This window comes from Tachypleus tridentatus, chromosome 13, assembly GCF_004210375.1.
Source record: "Tachypleus tridentatus isolate NWPU-2018 chromosome 13, ASM421037v1, whole genome shotgun sequence".
Classification (NCBI taxonomy): Eukaryota; Metazoa; Arthropoda; class Merostomata; order Xiphosura; family Limulidae; genus Tachypleus; species Tachypleus tridentatus.
The window spans coordinates 260,658,621-260,681,686 of NC_134837.1; the positions used below are offsets into that span (position 1 = coordinate 260,658,621).

The 23,066-nt window shown below is 35.9% G+C and overlaps 1 protein-coding gene across 2 annotated transcripts in view; it reads right to left on the minus strand.

Moving 5' to 3' along the window:
• Nucleotides 1–23,066, minus strand: part of LOC143240702 (caskin-2-like) — a 232,415-nt gene that overhangs the window by 20,108 nt on the left and 189,241 nt on the right. For both annotated transcript variants that reach the window (XM_076483592.1, XM_076483593.1), the window contains 5 exons: nt 6,727–6,930; nt 3,707–3,804; nt 3,001–3,091; nt 2,307–2,485; nt 1,689–1,847 (listed from right to left, as the gene is read on the minus strand). In XM_076483592.1, coding sequence (XP_076339707.1) covers nt 1,689–1,847; nt 2,307–2,485; nt 3,001–3,091; nt 3,707–3,804; nt 6,727–6,930 — 731 coding nt within the window. The remainder of the gene's footprint in view (nt 1–1,688; nt 1,848–2,306; nt 2,486–3,000; nt 3,092–3,706; nt 3,805–6,726; nt 6,931–23,066) is intronic.

The following is a 23,066-nucleotide window of genomic DNA, read 5'->3' on the forward strand; positions in this document are numbered from 1 at the left end:
CTATATCAGGAATTTCATCTCTCCGTTTAAATTTGTTCAGACCTAGAGTTATTTTATGAAGGGTTAGGGTACTTTTATCTGTTAATTTTAATAGTTCAATATTAATTACACTTACAGTACCGAAACAATTTTAAAAAATGGTAGCATTTTAGTTTAAAAACTACACCCCCCCCCAACCAAATAAATACATAGTTCTATCCTTTTACAAAAGAGTCGACAATAAGTAACAATAGTAGGAGGGGGGGCGAATATCAGCCGAAATCTCCTTCCCACATTTTACCCTATGTGAATTAATTGTTTGTAGTTAAGGTAAATACCGGGCAGCTCATCCTCACTGTCAGCTTGATAAAAAAAATTGTACCGCCTACAGTCTAGATAAAAATTTAAAACAATACACGGTTCTGTCACGTTCAATAAGCAAATGATTAACAAAAGACATAAGACAACAAACTATTTTTTTTGAATCAGCTGAATATCACGTTTTGTGACAAGTTTTGATAATCTGAGATCAGCTGATGTTGACAAAGTAGCTCAGATAACTGACACCATTTGTCTATGAAAGAACCAGTTATACACGAACGTAAGAACACTGCATGTCATAACATATTACTACGTATTAAGCGCAAAGCTAAAGAACGGGTTATCTGTGTTGTGTCCAACGCGGATATCTGAACCCGTTTTCTAGCGTTATAAGTTTACAGACTTACTGCTATATCGCAGTCAATACGCTACATTGCGTTAGTTGGTTGGTGTTGTAACATTTTAGGCCTAGATTACGTTGGTTATACGAGATAACTCGGTTTAATAAATATTTTATATACATTATTTTAGGCTTAGCATCGTCCATTTAAATGAGTTGGGTATGTCGCACAGGATATTGTTCACCGAATTTCGCACAAAGCTACTCGAAGAACATCTGCACTATTTGTTTAATTTAAAGTAGCAACCCTAAAGAAAAGGCAGGTATTGAAAACCAACCGCTACCAAATCGTTGGCTACTCTGATCGAAAAGTGGTTTTAGAGTCCCTTTTATAACGCAATATGACCTCAAAATACAAAGCACGATTTTTATTTTTTTTTTTACGATAAAAGGGCGCGAATCACGGATCCCCAGGTTTACCGGAAGGCTATATCTGGATTAAGTATTATAACAGAAAACTGATGGAGCTTTGTGCTTCTCTCTATCGCCACCAGACTGAAAAATAATCCAGATATTTTTAATTACTTTTGTTACATTCATTAAGCCATGTTACTCTAGAAACTGAATGTTGTACACCGTAGCACACACACAAAATTACTAAAACTACCCACACATTAAACACATACAATTAAAAATTACATGAATGTGTTGTTAGATATTAAGAATCAAGTCACAAAAACTTAGTTATAATTCAGTAAATCCCGTTGCCTTATTAACTTACTGAGATAAAGGGTAATTAATTACACGACATCCCACTAAGATCTCTCTATATACACAGAAATGCAATATTTCTAAACAGCTTATATAATAAACTAAATCTTTCACTTAACTAATGTCTGTATATTACATAAATATTTTTCATAAAGCGAAAACCAAGTGAATAAAACAATTATAGTAAATTTTCCCCTTTTTTAAACTCCATATTTCTGTTTTTTTATCCACATAGTTAATTCAATGTGTTCTTTTATTTAAAGTTTTCATATCCTACCGGAACAGAATGCATAATCATTTCCGTAACATTGACTTTAGGAACAGAGATGGCGCTGTCATCGATCCGATCAACGCTCCCCAGGCTAGAATTAGAACTGTGGTAGCTCTGTCTCCGAGAGGACTCGTAACTTTGGACAGACATCCGATGAGGGCCAACCTTAAAAGTATTATAACACTTCAATAAATTGTAGGATACGAGTAAATCGTAGTTTTTATTTCTCATAACGAAGAAGTAAGATATTACACTTTACTTCATATTACTATAGTTTAAAACACACAGTCTCGTCTGTTACTTCTTTGACAATTATTATTTTTTACAATAAAGTATGCTGCAAGTGAAAAATCATTCATTTGTTAAAAACATAAGCTACACTACTTATAGTCAAGGAAAACAACTGTCATAACCATACACTTTTGGCGAGATACCTTCATCAAAGAAGGTACTATACCACTTATTTGAAGTTTCTGTATTACCATAATGACTCACGATTTAAAATATACTAATTTAAATTAAACTATTTCTCTAAATAGCACTTAAAACGTTAAAAATATTTGAATCACAGATACGAAATAATCATTAGTGTAATATATTTACCCTGACAGAGCAAGAACTTACTTTGCCATCTGATCCCGAGGTTGATGCTCGGCCACTGTCCAAACTAGAAGTGCTGTTACGTGACCCTCCACTACTGGCCCCTGGACTCTCTCTCCCGGGACTTTGCTCTATGTCAATCCCCTGATCTTCCAGAGATGACTGGGTTCCATGAAGTGGTTTGTTGTAAGTAGTTATTGGTGCTACATTTCGTGAAGGAATTTATTATATTACATGACTTCACTGCAACACAAACAAGAACTGTCACACAACACGACTTCACTGCAACACATAAAAAAGTACCACTGTTGGCACTCCATCTCCCAAACACATGTTGAAGTATCTGTAATTTTTGTCCCAATCACACTTATAGTCTGTCGTGTCAGTTGTATTTAACAGTTCACATAAATCACAATGAAATATATTTCTGTACAGCTTTAGAAAAACCTTTCTAAATGATAAATTTCTAATCACTATGTACTACGTAATACAACAGAGAAGGTAAGCTTATTCTCTATAGTTATGCTTCTAATTGTGTTTCTAAAAGTTTTCTTCACATTTAAAAAAATATCAAATGCAAGCTCAAACTGAATGCGATTCTTTTCATCCAGGTATCACTATTTATTATGTTTCCAGGACTACAGTGACTGCTTTAATGATGGTTATAAATAGTTCTTATTCACATATAATTGGTGAAAAATATATCAGTACCGCCTACCATTTCCAAAACTAATGGGACGCGTTTCTTCTGTGGGGGTACTGGGATGGCTGCTGGGTCGTGGATGTACGATGACTTGAGTGTAATGTGTCTGTAAAGAAAGAATAATGCTGTATTTTACACAAGATGGAAAATAATCCACCTCACCAATGCTGATAAACTCAGAAATGAGTTAACACTTATAAATTAATTCAGTTTGTAGTAATTGTAATTGTTCACATAATACGACAGTTATTTATGATGTCGATCAGATATGAATCAGTTTAATGACTTGTTCTACTTTTAGCAAAAAACATACACTATTTAAAACTTGCATTTAATGTGAGGCATGAGAAACTTTAGAGTGCAGGTTGCAAACTGGAGTGTTTATAAAATCTTTACTGTTTCAGATAAGATGTTATCAACATCATCAGCGATATCTACAGTGATCCAGTGACAAATCAAAACGGTATGAATGAGGGTATTAATTTAAAAACATTTACATTCCAGCTGTGAACCCCGTTACACACCATAGTGTAGACATTTTGGAAGAAAATATATAGACAAAACATTACATGTGAAGCCAACAATAGCTTTCTTTACATGTGACTAACAATTTCATGATACAGGTAAACATGATATTACACAGAAATTTCATACGTAACCACTAATATGACACAAAAACCTGAAGACTTATTACAAACAGTCTATGAAATATTAAGTTTACCTGAGAATCTGGGAAACGAAGCAGGCCAGAATGACGAGACGGCGATGGAACCGCAGAAGAAGAAATATATGAAGGTAAACTTCCATAATCTTCTGGTTCTGTTGGAACACACATGGAAAAAAAAGAAAGAAACATAATAAATTCACACTTGGAAATGTGATACTTTATGCACAGGAACAATAATTACAGAAAGAACACAGTAACATAGTTAGTTCTGTTTAGTAACAAAACAACCAATTCACACTTGGGAATGTGGTACTTTATGCACAGGAACAATAATTACAGAAAGAACACAGTAACATAGTAGTTCTGTTTAGTAACAAAACAACCAATTCACACCTGGGAATATGGTACTTTATATTCTGAAATGATTGAAAGTGATTTGATATTTCTTCCATGCAATACTTCTTTAAGTAATTTGAGTGGATAGTTAATTCTGAATGCACACAAAACTTAGAATTCTTATACTAAAAGTAGAACTTATTAAATGGTTTTATAATACCAAAGGAAGTTTCAAATACCGTGTGAAAAAACAGTCAAATAGGCTTACAGAAACAACCTAACAATATGACACTAATGTTTATTTAACTTTAATTTACAAACATCAAGAGCTACAAGTATACAGAGATTTGTTATTCTATTAGTAGTCAATACTATATTTATGTATTGTCCAATTTAACTGGTAAATCAGTTTATAAATTTCTTAACGTTTCAGGACATCATGGGACCTATTGGTCTTCAAGTCCTACTGTTCTCACTTTGAAATATGAACATTACCAATTCCCAATTTTAAACACCTCAATCACATCCCATTAACTCTTTCTTTTCTCAACAGAAAACAGTTTGAGAGATTTCAGCCCCTCCTCATGTGACAACCCCTCCATCCCAGGCACCATTCTAATAACCCCCTCATGTGACAGCCCCTCCATCTAATAACCTCCTCTAAACATTTCTAACATTTCAAATGTCTTTCCTAAGGCAAAGGAGCCTGAGACTGAACACAATACTTCAAATGTGGCCTAACCAGTGACCTATACAATTTCAATATTTCTGTAGATACAACCTATAATCCTATTTGCTCTACCATTAGCACCTGCTAGGATAGCTTTACAGACTGATCAACTATTGCCAAATTCCTATCTTTCATAACATTCCAAGTCTCCTGTCATACCAGTCAGTTTCTTAAATTTATGATGCTTTGCTTAAAGTTTATCTCTTAAACTCTGTGAGCCAACCTAGTTTTTTACTTATAGCTACCCTTTACTTTCTATAAGAAATGGTTTTTTTTTTAATATTTAAAATTTTTCCACATCTGATCAGTGTCTCCCAATAACTCAGCTGTCCAATTTACAACAGTTAGTTCAACAACAAGAGATGCACCCTTCAAAAATGCGATTTTTTGAAATCTAACAAATATTATTCATTACCTCCATATAAAGCAAACCATAGAACCCAATAGACCAATGATCACTTGCACCTAAATGTTCTCCAATTTCCACCCTCTCAATAATTTCTATATTTGAAGTTAACAATAAATAGCATTTTTTCTAGTAGATTCCTTGACCAACTGGTAAAGGAAGCCATCCTGAATAGTTTAAGACCTTTCTCCCTCATGGTTCATCTAGCACTTCCAAATTAATGTCCGAAATTAAAATCGCCCCTAATTATGACTTCAACAAGTGAAATCTTAAATATCATTATAAAGTTTCTCATTAATTTTACCATTTCCATTAGGTGGTATGTAACAAGTTTCCAGTAATAACATTTTCCCTTTAGATCCACTAAAAAAAATCCAAACGGATTCAATCTCTTTGATAATGTCTTTGATATCCTAATTTTCAATAAAATACAACTCGCATTCTACATATAAAGCCAGTTCTCCCCATACACACACTTCAATACTCTATCCATATTATATAGCCTGTAACCTTGAATTTCAAAGAACCTTCTGTCATTAAAATCATCTATTCCTACACCAATACTCTAAAGACAATGTATTATATTTTTAATATTACAATAGTAAATATTAAGCCTATCCTTATAACTACTTCTACACTCATTTCCTATGCTAAACATTTCTCTGCCTTTTATTCTTTTTGCATTTTTTAATACTTCCTGGCCCTCACCACCGTCTGGTCCTAGTTTAGGATTTTCCCGTACTACTGAGTTAATAGCCTTAGTAAACAAACCAGCTCCTGCCCTATTTAAATATAGGGTGTAGAGCGCGATATCATCATATTTAATATTGTAAACTTTATTTCATTTATTTATGAGCTAGATGGAGCTGAAGGTTGTAAATGTAATGATGGCATTTAAATGATTCAAAAGTTTAATAATGTAGGCCTAGCAATTTTTAAAAGTTTTTACTATTAGATTTTCTAATGAATTCAAGAGTAGATTATAAATACAAAGTTTAGCGAAGCAGTAAGAAGAAAGTTGTTTCAAACTGGTAGAGTGAATTATTCAGTTTTTGTTTTGTTCCAGTTTTGTTTTCAGTAAAATATTTGAATCTTTGTTAGCTTTTGCACATACCGAGTTATTTTCTACATTTAAGTTTATTTTTATACTAATGTGAAACAATAAGTGTCGTTTGGAAACATGATATACAAGTTACAAGTGTTTAAATTAGAAAAATCCCTAAGGATTGGTTGGTTGATTTAGTGTTTTATGGCACAAAGCAGCTAGGCTATCTGCGCCAAACGTCCGGTAAAATAGGTAAAAATAAATTAAATGTAGTAAATCACTAAGGAAGAAATAATTTTTATTATTTACATGGGTTGGATTTTGAATTAATTTTATCAGATAGTTCAACGAACCCATCAATAAAAGAACCAGTGCTAAAATACTAACAGCAAAAAGTAAACTAATTATATGCTATGTAACTGGTTATCACACAATTCCCTTCATTTTTTGTAGAAACAACACAATCTTTTACACACATCGAAACTGAGAGTTTATAATTATAGTTCTTTGGGTAACCAATAAATCAATATTTTCTTTACAAAAGCTTTCATCGATACCTTTATTTGGGGATCTTGGAGGTAGAGGAAAGGAGTCGTCTGTACTAACACTACAACAGGAAATCCTATCTGATGCTAATGTACTTCCATAACCACTGGAGAAACTACTACCTGAGTGGCGACTGTTGAGCTCTGGCACCACTGGAGGTGCCACCTTTTTAATAGCGTTGGCTTTTAGTGTTCCAGTGCGCTGCATTCCTCCAACTGTGGATAAGCCAGAAAGATATTCATCAGTGGAATATATACGAGATAAGGAATACACAAAGTGTGTCTTCAAAATAACAGGACTTGACACTAATTATTGAGTGACAAGTTTTTACAATTTCAACTATTATGATTTAATGACTGTAGTTGTACAAGTGTATTATTTTCCGTTAATATCAACTACACGCAAATAGTGATGTTATAACGAGAGAATGTAGTAATGTTGCAGCACGTAAGACCAATTATGGTTATAAATAAGCAACTGAAGTGTTATACGAAATATCAATTCTAATATTTATAATAAATACAAAGTAATAACAACTACTTTATTTGTTAGTTAAATGTCCATTTAAATATTTGTGAAAAAACAAATTAATGAAAGATTATAAAATGTTAACACGAAACAAGTAAATAGCTGTTGTCATAGTAACAGATGACAACGTGTGTGTTTTTTAACGAGACAGTTTCGAATTCATTTTTTACTCTTAGTTTGTGTGTGGGTAGAGCAATAGAACCCATTTTTTCCACCCTAATCTGGCCTTGGAAATGTGTAATTAAAAAGCAGACCAATTTTAAAGCGTTCAAAATACAATCCTATAGAAGAATTGTACCAAGATTACAGACATTTACGCAGAAATACCAAGTTCGTTAGTTTAACATTTAGTTCCCTTTTATTATCGCTAAAAATTGCGAAACCTTCAAGTAATTAGACAGTCTTGTACGTTTATAAATAAACTAGTCACGTTGCACGCGCAACGAGAGCGGGGGGGGGTATCAGTTTTTAAAACCGACAACAGACTTTCAATACGACTTCATACAAAATAAAACAAAATCAATGTTCGATTATGTCTACCTTTTGTAAGACAACCAACTATAGATTATATAGTATGCCCCATGTCTCTAGATTTATTACCCTAACATAAAGTACAGATTAAAAAAACAAAATGCCAGATTTTAGACAATAAAAAAAAACAACACACACACACAAACTCTTGGCACCAACGTATACATGCAACCAATCTCTAAACGTATCGGACTTACCTATATTTCGAAAGGTTAAATTAATAGACTCGCCCTCTTACGGCAAACTTTTCGTTCCGGGAAGCGTTTAACGCTGAGACAGCAGAAAGAAGTTAAGAAAAATATTCACGACTTGTACAGTAGAACGAATATCATGGTGCAACGCTTTAAACAGCTATAACTATCACGGAACCCTACCATTATAGTCTGTAACTCAATTTAACAGATCTGACACGTTAGAGTACCAATAAATCCATCTTATTACTAGTCTCTTGCATTAATGTAGAGCGTTTACTAGCGATATATCTGCACAAACTACGATTGTAACGTCACAAATTTATGATTATCCGGTTTGACACTGAAAACCCCTCTCACTAGAAAATTACAAACACCCCTGTTATAACGTATAACAGATACATACACACCATAAAATACTGTATAAATATCTACGTATCCCCCTTTCTACGTACGATACATGGCCCAGGAAGGCTTTCCTATTTTGTATGGTTTTCGTTGAACGATATTTTCGTGTTTTCTACGGACGGTAAATGGTCTAAGACGGCTTCCTCGCTTAGAAAGATTCACCGGCTGCTGTACGTGTCAGATTACGATTCAATAAATTCAAAACTGACAATATGAAAGCTACTTCCCTCTAAGTTCAGGGTAGAAATGACAATCCTTTACATTCAAAGTCAAAATCTATCCATATTGATTACAAAATACTATAAGCAAGCTGCCGTGCAACAATCAGAACTTTATTAACTAGTCTGAAAGGTCCAAGAACTTAAATACAATTATGTTAAGTCAGACACTCAAGGACAACTAATTCGTTAAATCAGATTATATATGGAATTCTCCACAAAATGTATTAATAGAGACAAACATTTCATCAACCCCAAACTTGGGGCCTGGTGGTTAGGGCGCTCGTCTCATAATCTACGAGTTGCGGGTTCAAATCTCGTCGCCGATCATTCTCACCTTTTCAGTACTTTGGGCGTTATAGCGTGTGCGTGTGTTATAATGTAACAGCCAATCCAACTTTTGTTGGAACAAGATTAATCCAAGGATTGGTGTTGGTATTGAGTTACTGACGCGTCTAATCTCTCTTCAGAATCAGAAATGGCTCTCGAGTTTAGAATCAGAAATGGCTCTCGAGTACCTTTGTGCGAAATTTCAAAAAACGATGGAATGACCGATACCAGCACCAAATTTATTAAGACAAACATTCATCGTGTGTCAAATGCATTAAAAGAGACAAACATTCAACCTACGCTAAATTTAAAACAAACACTGAGCCTGCACTAAATTATTACAAAAAGTAAATACAACTCAGGTAAAATGTTTAAAGTTATCTTTCATAACTACATCAACACACGAATGTTTTACCAACTGTCAGTGATATTTAATTAATGAAGGTAGGTTTTCTGACAATATTAAGCACATAACTGGGAATCACAACTAACACGTGACTAACTTTAATAGTAGTTTTGTTTCTATTGTAACATTAAAACACTGACAGAGGAAGACAGTTAAATCAAAAACGTGAATCTTAGATGTAAAGATGTGATTTAACTTCCCTTTATTTCTAGTATGACAAAAAACAAAACAACCTAAATGGTATAGCAAACACAGGTCTTCACTTGAGTGACAGCTTGTAGAAACTTTCGAATGAAAGCACATTTTATGAAGAAGTCGCCCAGCAAAAAACAAGTATTTTCTCACATTAAATGTAATCATATGAGCAAAATAACCACCAGAAGAGACCTTAAAATTTAGATATACCATCCCTACCTCAGAAATACTGACACAAAAAAAAGACAACCATCAGCAATACTAGCCGCCTACAGAGCTGTTCTTCATTAAATGACTGGATTTACCGTCACTTTTCTAATGCACCCACAATAAAAACATTCTAGAAAGAGGCGTCCAAACGTCTCGTTTGTTTACATGAAAATTTACTAATGTACACGCAGGTTAAAACGAGGTCTGATACAAACTGAGCCACGTGCTCCGGCTCAAGGCAGACTCACGAGGTGAAAAACAGTTAACACAAATGTTTCAAAACGTGCCATTCCGTACTAAATATCAAACATTTTTCTGCAACACGAAATATTACGTTGAAGAAAGTTTATAATTTATATTTTCTGTTTCTTCGTGTGATGATTATATAGGTACTACGCTTACGTTAATTCATTAATAGTAATTACCTTTATGAAGCCCCCTACCGCGAGATGTGGTGTCTCAAAACTAGATTCTTTACCAACATGACCTTTAACCAGCAACTCGAATAAAACAATTCAGCGATTCCCAATCTGCATACACAGACCTCAGATATTTATCAACGTGTCTTGGAAACAGCAGCCGTTCCTAAATAGCTCACGATTTAAATAAATAAAGCCACCACCACAGGAAAAATAGCATTCAATCCGATCTTTGCTTCTAACCTTCAACTGGTGAGTATGACGCCAAAATCATGAAAGTGAAGATTCCATATCAGGTTATGGTGCTCTCTATGTGGTATTTTATGTACTGTATCCTCAATTAGTTGTTGAATCTTGAGTAGGGTAGATGTGTTGTCTCAATTCTCCGTGTTTCTGTTGTAATGGTTTACGTGTCATTCTGACCCAACCATACAAGATTCTTGAATTTTATTATACACAGGTCATTTTGACCTACCCTACCAGTTGAGGGTAATGATGTACGCTAGTCATTTCTTTTTCCACAAAGCCTCGCAGGAGTTACTAGTAGACTTACAGGGACGACAGCTAGCCGATAGCGCCCGCCGCCAACTCTTGGGCTACTCTTCTCTGACCGAATAATAAAATTTAATTGTCACTCTTATAGCGTACCAATCCCCCTGCTCTCCCCAAAGAGTAAGGCGCGTTTTTCACGCAATGATCGCGAGAACCGTGATCCTTAAATTTATAGTCCAGGCAGATAAATTACTAGGCCACACTCACATCGTTTAATGATCGATTTGGTGACGTCAATACAAAAGTTTTGTAGGGAAAAGGTTGTGTTTACTTCTTCATGAGCTATGAATTTCTCACGTTAACATATTTATGGTTTCACAAATGACAACCAATAACGAAATGCCCAACTTTTGAAATATTAAGACAATATTGAAAAATAAGGAAAGCACATATGGCAAATGCATGCCTATCACGTAAATATGTTTATTTGTATAAACATGTTAGTGTTCTATAATTTTGTATTATAGTTCAATACACACAAAATAAAGGATAAACAGTAAAGGTATAACAGTGACAAGACATAGTTACTTATATTAAATAACGTCAACCATCTTCCTCAGCAGTTGTCGTGTTTATTTGGTGGTCGATCATGTGATTTGTAATGCAAATCATTCGTTAACAGTTGGTAAAGGTGTTTCAGGGTTGATGGCAACATGGAGTTTGGTTACTATGAAGGCAGTCTGGTACCAATATTGATGACTTGTAATTAGTTTCTGAAAAAGTAGCAGAAAGCTTTGTCATGGGAAGGTAAAGTAGTATGATGCAGGGTACAAGAGAAAAGGAAAAGGTGACCCTGCTGATGGCAGGTTACAAGTGACTTTTTCCAAATGTGACCCTGCAGGTGAAAGGGTACGAGAATAAGATAACCTTTTTTTCCCAAAAGGTGACCATGTAAACAAAAAGGTACAAAAGTAACTTTTTCCCCCCCAAAGATGACCCTACAGATGAAAGGGTACAACAATACGATGACCACTTTTTTTTCCCAAAAGGTGACCCTAAAGTACAAGATTGAGGTGACTTTTTCCAAAGGTGATCCTGTTGATGGAAGAAAAGCGTATCAAGACTCCAAGCCAAACGAACTGTAATAATAAATAAGTTGGTGACAGATTGAAGCTAATCCCTTTACAACAATAGAAGTAAAAAGTTTATCTTTAGCGAGCCAGAGATTAGAAAGAACTTTGCTGTACGCGACTATTATACAACAAAGATTAACATATAAAAGCCAATTGTTTGTTGATTGTTTACACAATAGGTCCAACGCTATTTATCTGTCATGTGTTACTGTTTAGAGCAAAGCAAACAAAACACAATTTACACGTATTATCAGAGGTGTCCCGTATTCCTGTACAATGCGCTGAAAGTACTTCTATACATCGTTTTCATTACAAGTAAAAAAAATACATTTATTTCGCGATTCCATTAGCACACTGCATCTATTTCTTGTACATATTTCTTTAGCGAGTGCATTAACACAGTGCATCTTTCTCAGGAAAAAATAATTCAATTCTTCATGGAGTACGCTGGATCGACCGAAATATGTTGTTGGGTTTTTGTTCAAATTTTTTTGAAAAAGTATGGATGGGAAGAATGAATGAACCTTTAATTATATTCTGTGTCACTTTGATGTAAGACACACTATGTTACAACATTTTTACTTTTTCTTGTTCCTGGACAGAAAGTGTTATTTCCTAATTGCTTATGCCTAAACTAAATGGAAAAGACCTATTTTTCTCTTCAAACTTTGTTTTTATGACCTGGGTAACGAAACTTTCAAATTTATCCATTTTCCAGAACATTCCAGGTGGATTCAGTGCTGAGTAGCCGATAGAGAATTTTCTTAAACTTAAGAATTTTTAAGAGCCTTTTAGAATTTTTTAGAACTTTCCATAGTAATATTATACACAGGGGCTCACCACTTCAGTTTAGTTCTAGCTGCCTAAATGAACACATAGACCTATCTGATTTTATCAGAGGTGGCACCAAGAAGCTGCAAGCATTCTCCAGACACATTCCGCTATGTATGTGGCCAATTTATCAAGACAAGAGTGAAACAGTACTCTGACAGCATTTGTTAAAATGTGTGAAGCCTACAAGGCATATTTTGGCATGCCTGTGGGAAATCAAGACAAACCCTGAGCACCTCATTTTACCTGTAAGCACTGCAAAAAAACTCTAAAAGGTAAGACGGACAATTTTTGCTTGCTTGAATAATAAGATTTTATATTACACAAATTTTAGACCTTTCAAAATTTAAATATCTTTTGGTCCATCTCAAAGAGGAATACAACAGTGTCAAGACCTTGCTAGAAGCCTTGAAGTACGATGAGTATGGCTGGGAGGTTATCGGACTCTGTTACCTTTGCCTTTGAGGCAGTAGAAATACAACAACAGGAAGCACTGGCCACAACGGACCATGTTCTCTGTGGGGAGGCACAATGTCAAGTGTGAGCCACTAGTGGACCTCCACAAGGTGTTGTTCCCACCATTGCACGTAAAACTGTGTCTTTTGAAATAATGTCATAGCTCTTGATAAGGAGTCTGCAGCCTTTAAGTACCTTCGAGGCTTCTTCCCTAAGCTGTCCGAGGCAAAGCTGTTGTATTCGTTGGACCACAAATAAAGATGATCCTGGAGTGCACAGAATTCCCCCAAGAAGCTCAGTAGGAAGGAAAAATATCTTGGAAGCAGCTTTGTTGCAGTGGTTCGGGACTTTTTGGGCAATCACAAGGCCGAAAATTATGTGGAACCGGTTGAGGCTCTGGTGAAGAACTACGGCAAAATGAGCTGCAGGATGTCCCTGAAAGTCCTTGACCCTCATTTTGATAAATTCAAGGAGAACATGGGATCATACTCAGAGGAGCAAGGCGAGCGCTTCCACCAAGATATACTGGACTTTGAACGTCGCTACCAAGGAGCGTATAACGAAAACATGATGGGAGACTAAATATGGGAGCTGATACGTGAAAGTGATTTACATTAGTCACAAATCTTGAAAAACTACTCACTTCTAAACATTTTTGTAAAACTTTAGTATAAATACATGTAAATCTTGATTCATATGTTGTTTTATTCAGACCTTATGTAAATGAAAATGTGCAAATTTGCCTGTTTTTTACAGAGAAAATAGGTTAATTTCTAAATTTCATTAACTAGGTCACATCACAAAAGCAAAGGTTGATGGGAATAATGGCCATTTTCTGTACTTTTACAACATAAGCAATTACGAAATAACACATACTATTCAGGAACAAAATGTGTTACAGAGTGTTATTAGACAAAAATGATGTGCAAAATCGACCTTGGGCAGGTGCGCTTAAATTTAAACCTATTACGTTTGACCTTTGTCTTTATTGTATATTGTTGATTACATTTATTGTTGTCACTTTGAAAATAACTGGTGTTAACACTATACTAGCCAATCACAAGAGAGTAGCAATGTTTGTCATGTGACATATAATTGACGCATGATTGATTGTTACGTGTGACGTATTCTTCAACTGAGAGGGCTTTCGCGTGCATGGAACTAAAGTTCATTTTCCCATCCTCGAGACGTAACGAGAAAAAGCATGTTAAAAATGTTTCACCATTCTTGTCTTCCCACTCGTCTTACATTACTAAATTAGGGACGGCTAGAGCAGACGGCCCTCGTGTAGCTTTGCGCGAAATCCAAACCAAACCACAAAGCGCTATATTGCACGGGACACAGATCGAGCAAAACTGTTCCCACGCGTGAAAGTCCACTCGGTAACTACGAGGTCAAGGTTAGTTGTTGGTTTATCACGAGTTTCATCAAGAGTTTACGTTCTCGTTAGATATTTATTTATTACATATTATCAGGTATTTTACCGTCATGAACACCTATTTTACATTATCAGATAATATCGGGACTTAGGTGATTGACAGTTTAAATCACTGATTTCGTTAGTTTTTGTCCCATGTTCAATTTTCCAGCACCCACAACTACCTAAAACCACGTATTCCAGTCTGAGAAATGAAAAATTATTCGCAGCATTATACGGTATAAACCCCTGTATACAGTTTGTTCACTGGTAAAAAACGCACCACTCACAAGACGTAAAATAACAACTAAAATTCATCCGAGGCACAGATGGTAAACTAAAGGAAGGAAGCGACAAAAAAGGCCCGGCATGGTCAGCTAGTTAGGGTACTCGATTTATAATCTGAGGATCGCGAGTTCGAATCTCCGTTACACCAAAATGTTCGCTCTTTCAGCCATGGGGGCGTATAATGTCACTGTCAATCCCACTATTGGTTGGTAAGAGAGTAGCCCAAGAGTTGGAGATGATGACTAGTTGCCTTTCCTCTAGTCTTACGCTGTTAAATTAGAGACGGCTAGTACAGATAGCCCTCGTGTAGCTTTGGGCGAAAATTCAAAAACATACAAACGAAGGGACGGAAACTAATCCTGCTTTTTAAAGCTTTTGTAAAGAGTTTCGCATTCGTATGACAGCTCTACTAGCGCTGTATCCAGATCTTAAATAATACAAACATTCCTTAGACGGGTACAATATAACTACAGACAGTTCGAGCAAAACATAGATTTTCTTTCATAAACGTGCACCCAGTACTTCCCAAAATGCAGCACTCACTTGTTTTGTTAATATACACATTGTTTTCTCACCTGATATGTTTATTTAAAAATACAAGTATTTTCTGAACTAGGCATAACAAACACGAACGATATTTATTCTCCACATAGGACGCAAACGTTCACCAAGCGAATAAAGCAAGATGAATTACGTAACTTCTGTTGTTGAATATTACTATAGTAACGAAAAACAAAAAAAACAGGCCCACACTGCACAACTGCCACAAAAATATTAATAACAACTGAATTATATATACTTTATGCAAGTTTCCATGATTTCTGTATAGTTCGAGAACCCGGATATGAATAAAATATATAAAATTCATAAATAAAACAAATCTTGATACCTCCACCGCGTGTGCTGTTCCCACCCCGGGGAAACGGAACCCTCACTTAGAAATGACCCAAAACGAGTATTTTCATAAAAAATGTTACAAGACATTCATCAATATATCTACGATGATTTTTGCTCAAAGTTGCACTGAGGGCTATTTACGAATAACCGTTCTCAATCTGGAATTGAAGAGCGACAGAACGAATTAAGTTACTGAGCAGAGCCCATCGCCACCTCTTGGGCTACTCTTATCTGTCAAACATGTTGTTAGTGTGAACGTGCTTTATTGTCACTACGATTGAAGAAAAAAAAAACACACACAACAAAACAAATTCTATACTTAAGTAAATGTAGTTAAGAAAAATGTCACTGTTTAGGGTTACCAACTAGGAGTGGAATTTTCCTGAACTAGCATAACCCAATAGCACACGTTGATCAAAGTGTAGATAGAACTGGACCTTACTTGAACTTAGATTTCAAGATTAAACGGTTTTCGGAATATTAAGTTTATTTATTACTGCTAACTGACCGACTAGTAGAAGTTGATACTATTCTGATATCCCATGGTTCCAAAGTGCAGCAACGGGACGGATTCACGGTACGGGCACGATATTCAAACTGGACTACGCCCGACGATCATTAAAACTATTATTAAAACGTGGCGTCGCGTTGGGAAGTAGCTGAAACGGAAAGTACCATTTTGGAAATGTTGTAAATTGAAAAGAAAAAATATTCAAGAGAAACACGTAAACGTAGATTAAAAACAGAAGCAACGAGACATTTTCACTACGTAAAAACTGTTTATTCTGGTTCAGACATTTTCATACCATATTTGTTTGTTGTTTTTTTTATATTTCGCACAAAGCTACACGAGATCTATCTGCGCTAGCAGTCTCTAATTTAGCAGTGTAAGACTAGAGGGAAGGCAGCTAGTCATCACCACCCACCGCCAACTCTGGAGCTACTCATTTACCAACGAATAATGGGGCTGGCCGTCACATTATAACGTCCCGCCCCGGCTGAAAGGGCCAGCATGCTTGGTGCGACGGGGACTCGAGCCCGCGAACCTTAGATTCGGTTCGAGTACCTTAACCATCTGGCCATGTCGGGATTTTCACATCATACGAGTTACATATGCAGAAACAATTTTTACAGGGTGCGCTAATAAAAATTAGTTTGGTATCGAATTTTACTACTGGATAAAAGGTATTTATTGGTTTATAGGCAGATCGAACCATTTATTTGGGCATTTAACAGAGTTTTAAAAAGGAGACATACAACTTTAAAAACAGGTCTGATCCGCATTACAACGGTCACTCGGCTAGTAACAACCGCACGCATACATCTGCTCTGTCATTATTGTTACTTGATACGTGAGTGTGGTCACGTACGGTAACAAACCGAGATATTCCGCGAAAGGTTTGACAGATCATCTACCGATACATGTTTTCTATCTGATACGTAGGAGCTCCGATACAAACTCTAAAATACAAAATTGTTGTAGCTTCACGAGAACAGGTGCTTTATGTCACGTATTCTACGCGATATTTGGTAGAGAGGTTTAGTGTCCGGTTCACGCTATCTCTCTCTCCCTCAGCAAAGTACCAAACATATGAGAACATATATATTTTTTGCTGTTGTTGTTTTACGCTACGTAGACGGAACTGTACACGCTTAGCCACACAAACTTAAGTTTATCATATACTTTTATTACATCTTCACATTAAGGTCAAAAGGTCAAGTCTAACCATTAAATGACCGTTTGCCTCAGCGAGTCGACTTTGGCTGTCTGCCAACTTCAATATTAATCTTAGTTCAACAACAAGATTTCCAAGAGTTTTATTAAGTTTATTCCATCCAATCAATTACCTCGAAGTTGCAACAGGCCGATTATGTAATAAACACGTGCAACTTGCACGAAGGCCGTCTATAAATCCAAGAATCTGAACGTTACTGGCTTCGTTTATCTGTGTGTAACTTGTGTGGTTGATTTTCCAGAAAATCCTTTATTTTTGGGTGTTTAATTTTTACCAAAGGGTAATTCAATCTTTCATTTACTTACTTAGTATAAATATAAAAAAAGATTTCTCTTGCAATGAAAACTGCCACTCAGAACACAGTGCGTTTCGGTAAAGGGGCGTGGTCCATGTTTTACTGTCAAACGAGTTCAAATGTTACACCATATGAGACAGAACAAAGGCCTGACGAGTGTAATCCTAGATTATTGACTTTATTAGTACTAGTGGGGTCCAATTATTGCAAGTTCACGTGCTTCTTGTTAAAACACTTGGTGCGCAGAAATAATCAAAATATGTATGGGGTATACGTTTACTGTATTGCATTGAGTAAGTTTACGTTTCTTGTTAACACACTTGGGATACAGAAGTGATAAAAAATATGGAGCGAAACCACGCAACCGTATGTATTTGACTGCAAACTATATTTATTAAGGCTTGGTGTATTGAGAATTAACATCAGGTACCTTAAACACAGTAAAATTATTAACGTTTACCTTACCCTAAATAAACGTTTCTAGGACCAACAGGATCGAAGCATGAAATCACTGGTTTTCAACATTTGTAAAAAATTACTTGTTAGTCGTGACCCAATAAACACATATTAATAAATAAACAAATAAAATTATTATCTATTCTCGACCCAGTTTTAGGTCGCGATCCACGATGTCTCAACAAAACAAATGCGATATAAACGTCACAGCAAGGCTAATTCTGTGTAAGACCTTAATTAATCAGTAGAAAACGTGGCTTGATAACACACACGTACTACAAACAGAGATAGCAGACCACGTGGTTATAATACGAAGCTGTAACAGCCATAGTGTAAACTCTTAAACATTTGTTTTAGTCAGCGACACATTAATAAAACTTAGTATTTTCCATGAATCTTGTGACGTCCAAAGAAACCTCTGACGTCAAACAGACGGTGTGCTGTCGTTGTTTACGTGAGCACGTTTGTCCCTCGGAACAGCTTTTAGCCTTTCACTTTTATCTCTACGTACAGCGAGCCACGTGTTAGACTACGTCTATTTCAAGTTCTACCTCCATGACGTACGAAACACAACCATCTGTTTAGATGTATGTACAAAGGTATTTCGACCTACATCGCTCACTCTACAACTGGATATAGCACGTGTCCATATTCAGAAACACCTGTGCATCACGCAGAAGTACTTGTTGAATATATGGGTACTAGAACTACACTAAAAACAATAAAATGGTACTGCTATCACAGCCATGTGGTTAAGTTACCATAGTGGATTCAAAAACTTTAAGTCAAACACATTAAGAAGATAATAAAAACATCTGTTATATCACACGTTTATTTTCACAGAACCATCCAACTCTTTTGGGTTCGCTCCTATACTTCAAACTTTTATTATTCGCTGACATGATTGTACAGTAACCTAAATTATAAGTACAATCTCGCAAACTGTTTGATGATTATTTATTCTAAGCTTCATTTGACGGATTAGAAGAGTCTCCTTTACCATTAGCATAATCTCGTTTTCGGTTTTACCGATTAGTTTACATACACTGGGATAGGTGATCACATGACATTCACTTTATTCAAGCCGAACAATGAATTAACTGTTCTGGAACCTAGGATTGCATATGTAATACATATTGTTCCTCTGCACGATCTTTCAATGTTTTAACAATGGAACCGACATAAACAACCCCTACACAGCAGAATTCACATAGAGAACATGTAAACCGGTAAAGGCAAATATGGAATAATCTTCTGAAAGTGCCTCAAATGAATACTTTTCATTAAGATATTTTTCTTAGCAGACACCAGGTGGCAATATTATAGAATTTTTGATCATGTTAAAACTGACCTACCATTTGCTAGAATACCAAGGTTCGAGTGTATATCTGGTCTTTAATGTCATAGCATTCTCTGGTTTTAGAGTTATGATTTTGCAACACACGTTTTCATGGCGTTTAGAATCTGAAATGAAAGGTTCGTGTATTTTCGTTACGAGCTTTTGTGCCTCCTAATTCTAACCTCGTGCACCTTAACGTGTGTGAAACGGTTTTTGATGTACCTTCTGATCAAAATAACACGGATAATGTAAATAGAACATTAAAAAGTATCGCCACCTAGTTGGGAACATTAGCCTAACTAGGAGAAATAAGCTTTACGACTAAAGCATTAACCTTCACCTATTTTTGAGATCTTTTTAATAAGAATGTTTACACAATTAAAAAATAATTGATTGCTCTTTCTGGCCACATAATAGCGAAGATAAGAGTCTCTGCGCGAGAATAACCGACGAGAGTAACACACCTAGCAAGTCAACGTAGGACACAAGCTACAGAGACGGACAATTCCCGTTTCTTTGTTGACTGATATTGTGTGGTAAACATTACCAATACAGTGCGCATCTATTAACTTAATTCGTCACGAGCTACCCCCCCCCCTACCCCAAGCGTTAAGGTATGTCTCTTCTCTTATATTGTGGAACATCCAATATTTCTTACAATAGCTCTTCACGAGGGAACTACGTTTGTGAACCATTTCGATTTGAATGAAGTCCTCGTGGACCTAGACCTAATTCGAGATCAATCTCCGCACGTGACAGAATGAGCAGGTTTAATGAAACTGAAAGTACAGAGAACTAGAATACATTTTGAAAACTTCGAAATAACTCTGTTCTCGTAATGTGTCCCTAAGCGGTTTGTGGGAAACATGGAAGTTAGGCGATATCAAGATAACACTTAAACCACGTTGGCGCGCTAGTCGGTTTAGTCCTAACACGCGAGTTGCTCATATTTTCTTGGAACATTCTTCAATTTAGCTCAAGCAATTAGTAACAACGAGTAAAAAAATAATCATTCTAGTGAAAACAATACACCACGAACAAGTTATAAGAGCATGTATGACGAACCATGATTGGTTTGTTTCTAAATATGGATTGTTCACACAGTTACAATCACTTTATACATTGGTCCAGCACGACCAAGAGATAGGTTGTTTGACTCGTAATCTGATGATTAGAGGGTTCGAATCCTCGTCCTACACAACATACTTCCCCTTTCACTAATGAGGACGTTATAATGTTAACGATCAATCCCATGACAAAATAGTAGTTGACTAGTGGCAATGATTAGCTGCCTTCTCTCCAGTCTTCCACTACTAAATTAGGGATGCTAACATCAACTGGTTAAAAGTTTGGTTCACCTAACTTCCTTTTAGTATACTTACAAACCAGGAAAAAATAAAACTTTACACCAACAAAAACTGGTTAAAGGTTCACTTCCCTGTACTACATTTATTTACAAACTCGGGAAGGTTAAAAGAATATAAACTAGTTAAAGGTTTGGTTCATCTAGCTGTCTTCTCTCTAGTCTTACAGTGCTAAATTAGGGATGGTTAGCGCAGATCGTCCTCGCGTAGGTTTGCGCGAAATTCAAACCACGCAACTTCTTACAGCATGTAGTTTCTACAGGAGGAGGAGGTCAAGTGCACCTGACACTCCTGGGTATAACAAATACCTAAACAACGAGAGCAGTTCCTAGTGTCCACCAGGATGTCTGGAGAACAGAAGAGAACTGTTAAGAACTTGACAGTGATTTTAGTTTCAGTGTCCTATGACACTTAAGTTTTCTGTAGTCCATCAGCTGTTTGGTTCACCCGACTCCCCTTTAGTACATATATACAGACTCAAAGAATAAAACATTTTAGACCCACATAAACTGGTTAAAGGTTCAGTACAGCTCATAATATTTACGGTCACGACATGTAACCCGCCAGCTACTTCAGTTCCTTTACATTCCACGTGCTCTGCAGTTATAGCCAGATCAATTAAATAATAAACTGTAACATACAAGGTTTTCAAACAGTTTACGAAAATTATAAAAATATTATAACACATACTTTCACACCCGAATCCGCCACTCAGTTCTCTACACTGTACCCATTACTATCAGGATACTAGAACCCGAGTCAGCTGTTCGGTTCTCTACACTGTACCCATTACTATCAGGGTACTAGAACCCGTGTCAGCTGTTCAGTTCTCTACACTGTACCCATTACTATCAGGGTACTAGAACCCGTGTCAGCTGTTCAGTTCTCTACACTGTACCCATTACTATCAGGGTACTAGAACCCGTGTCAGCTGTTCAGTTCTCTACACTGTACCCATTACTATCAGGGTACTAGAACCCGTGTCAGCTGTTCAGTTCTCTACACTGTACCCATTACTATCAGGGTACTAGAACCCGTTCAGCTGTTCAGTTGTCTACATCATGTCAGCTGGGAGAATCGAACGTCATCAAGTATTCAACCGAAACTCTTACTTCAGTCTGTCGCGTATTTAATCCTTCAAAATGACAACTAGTGACAAACGTTAATACAACCACTCAAACAATTGCTACATTATTTGTCCTTCATCATACTGCAACAACTTTAAATCTTTATTGCCATTTCCACCAACAAAAAACACACACACACACGCAAAATAATATTTTCATTAAACTCGACGGGATCTTATTGTGTTATAAGATCGCTGTGGTAGTATTAGAAAACCTACCACTAGCACTGAACTGAAGTCCTCACCACAACTAAAAAAATCAATTTTGCGGTTTCTTTTCACTACGTAGAAACATGATCTCTAGGACTTTAAAAAAAAGAAAAATATATATCCGCTCACCAAAGAAAACTACCGGAAGTACAATTATGATAAAGTAAATTGAATTTTGTCAACATCAAAACCAAAAGACTGAACAATAGCTTCATTTCACCATCGATAGCATTCAGCTAATAGAACATAGGGTCGTCCGTCTTCCATAACGAGCAGAAACGAATAGCGGATAGCAACGTACGAGCGACTGAAAGACTGATTAATCTACAAAACAAAATTCAATCAAGACAGGAAATCTTTATTATTATTTCATCCCACGAGTTACACCGTGAATGTTAGAAAAAAAAATCTAAAAATTATTAACAAGTTCTTCTTACTTTCAAGGTTAATGATAATCGATATTAAACAAGGCTTAACGTTAAAGTCATGACTTCGTCATTTCGGGGGGATGAAATCCTCCATAATTATATAATTAATTGATTTCTTCCAGTGATCAGAACTTGTCCTGTTTTATTACCTCTCATCATCATGTGATGTTCACGATATCACACGTAAACAAAAATAAGCTAGTTTTCATCACGTAATGATATTTGGTTTTGCTATACATATGGCTGTATGAAATAAAATAAATAAATTAATTACAATAATTGTTAACAGCTGATTAAAGTCATCACTAACAAACAATAGTGAACCTAATATAAAATATAATGTAAAATGTTTTGGTACAGATTATATTAACAGCCTAGTTGCCACCATACCCTCAACTGATTTTCTCTCTTTTCTGACTAGTTTTAACAACAGCGTTTCGATTTCAG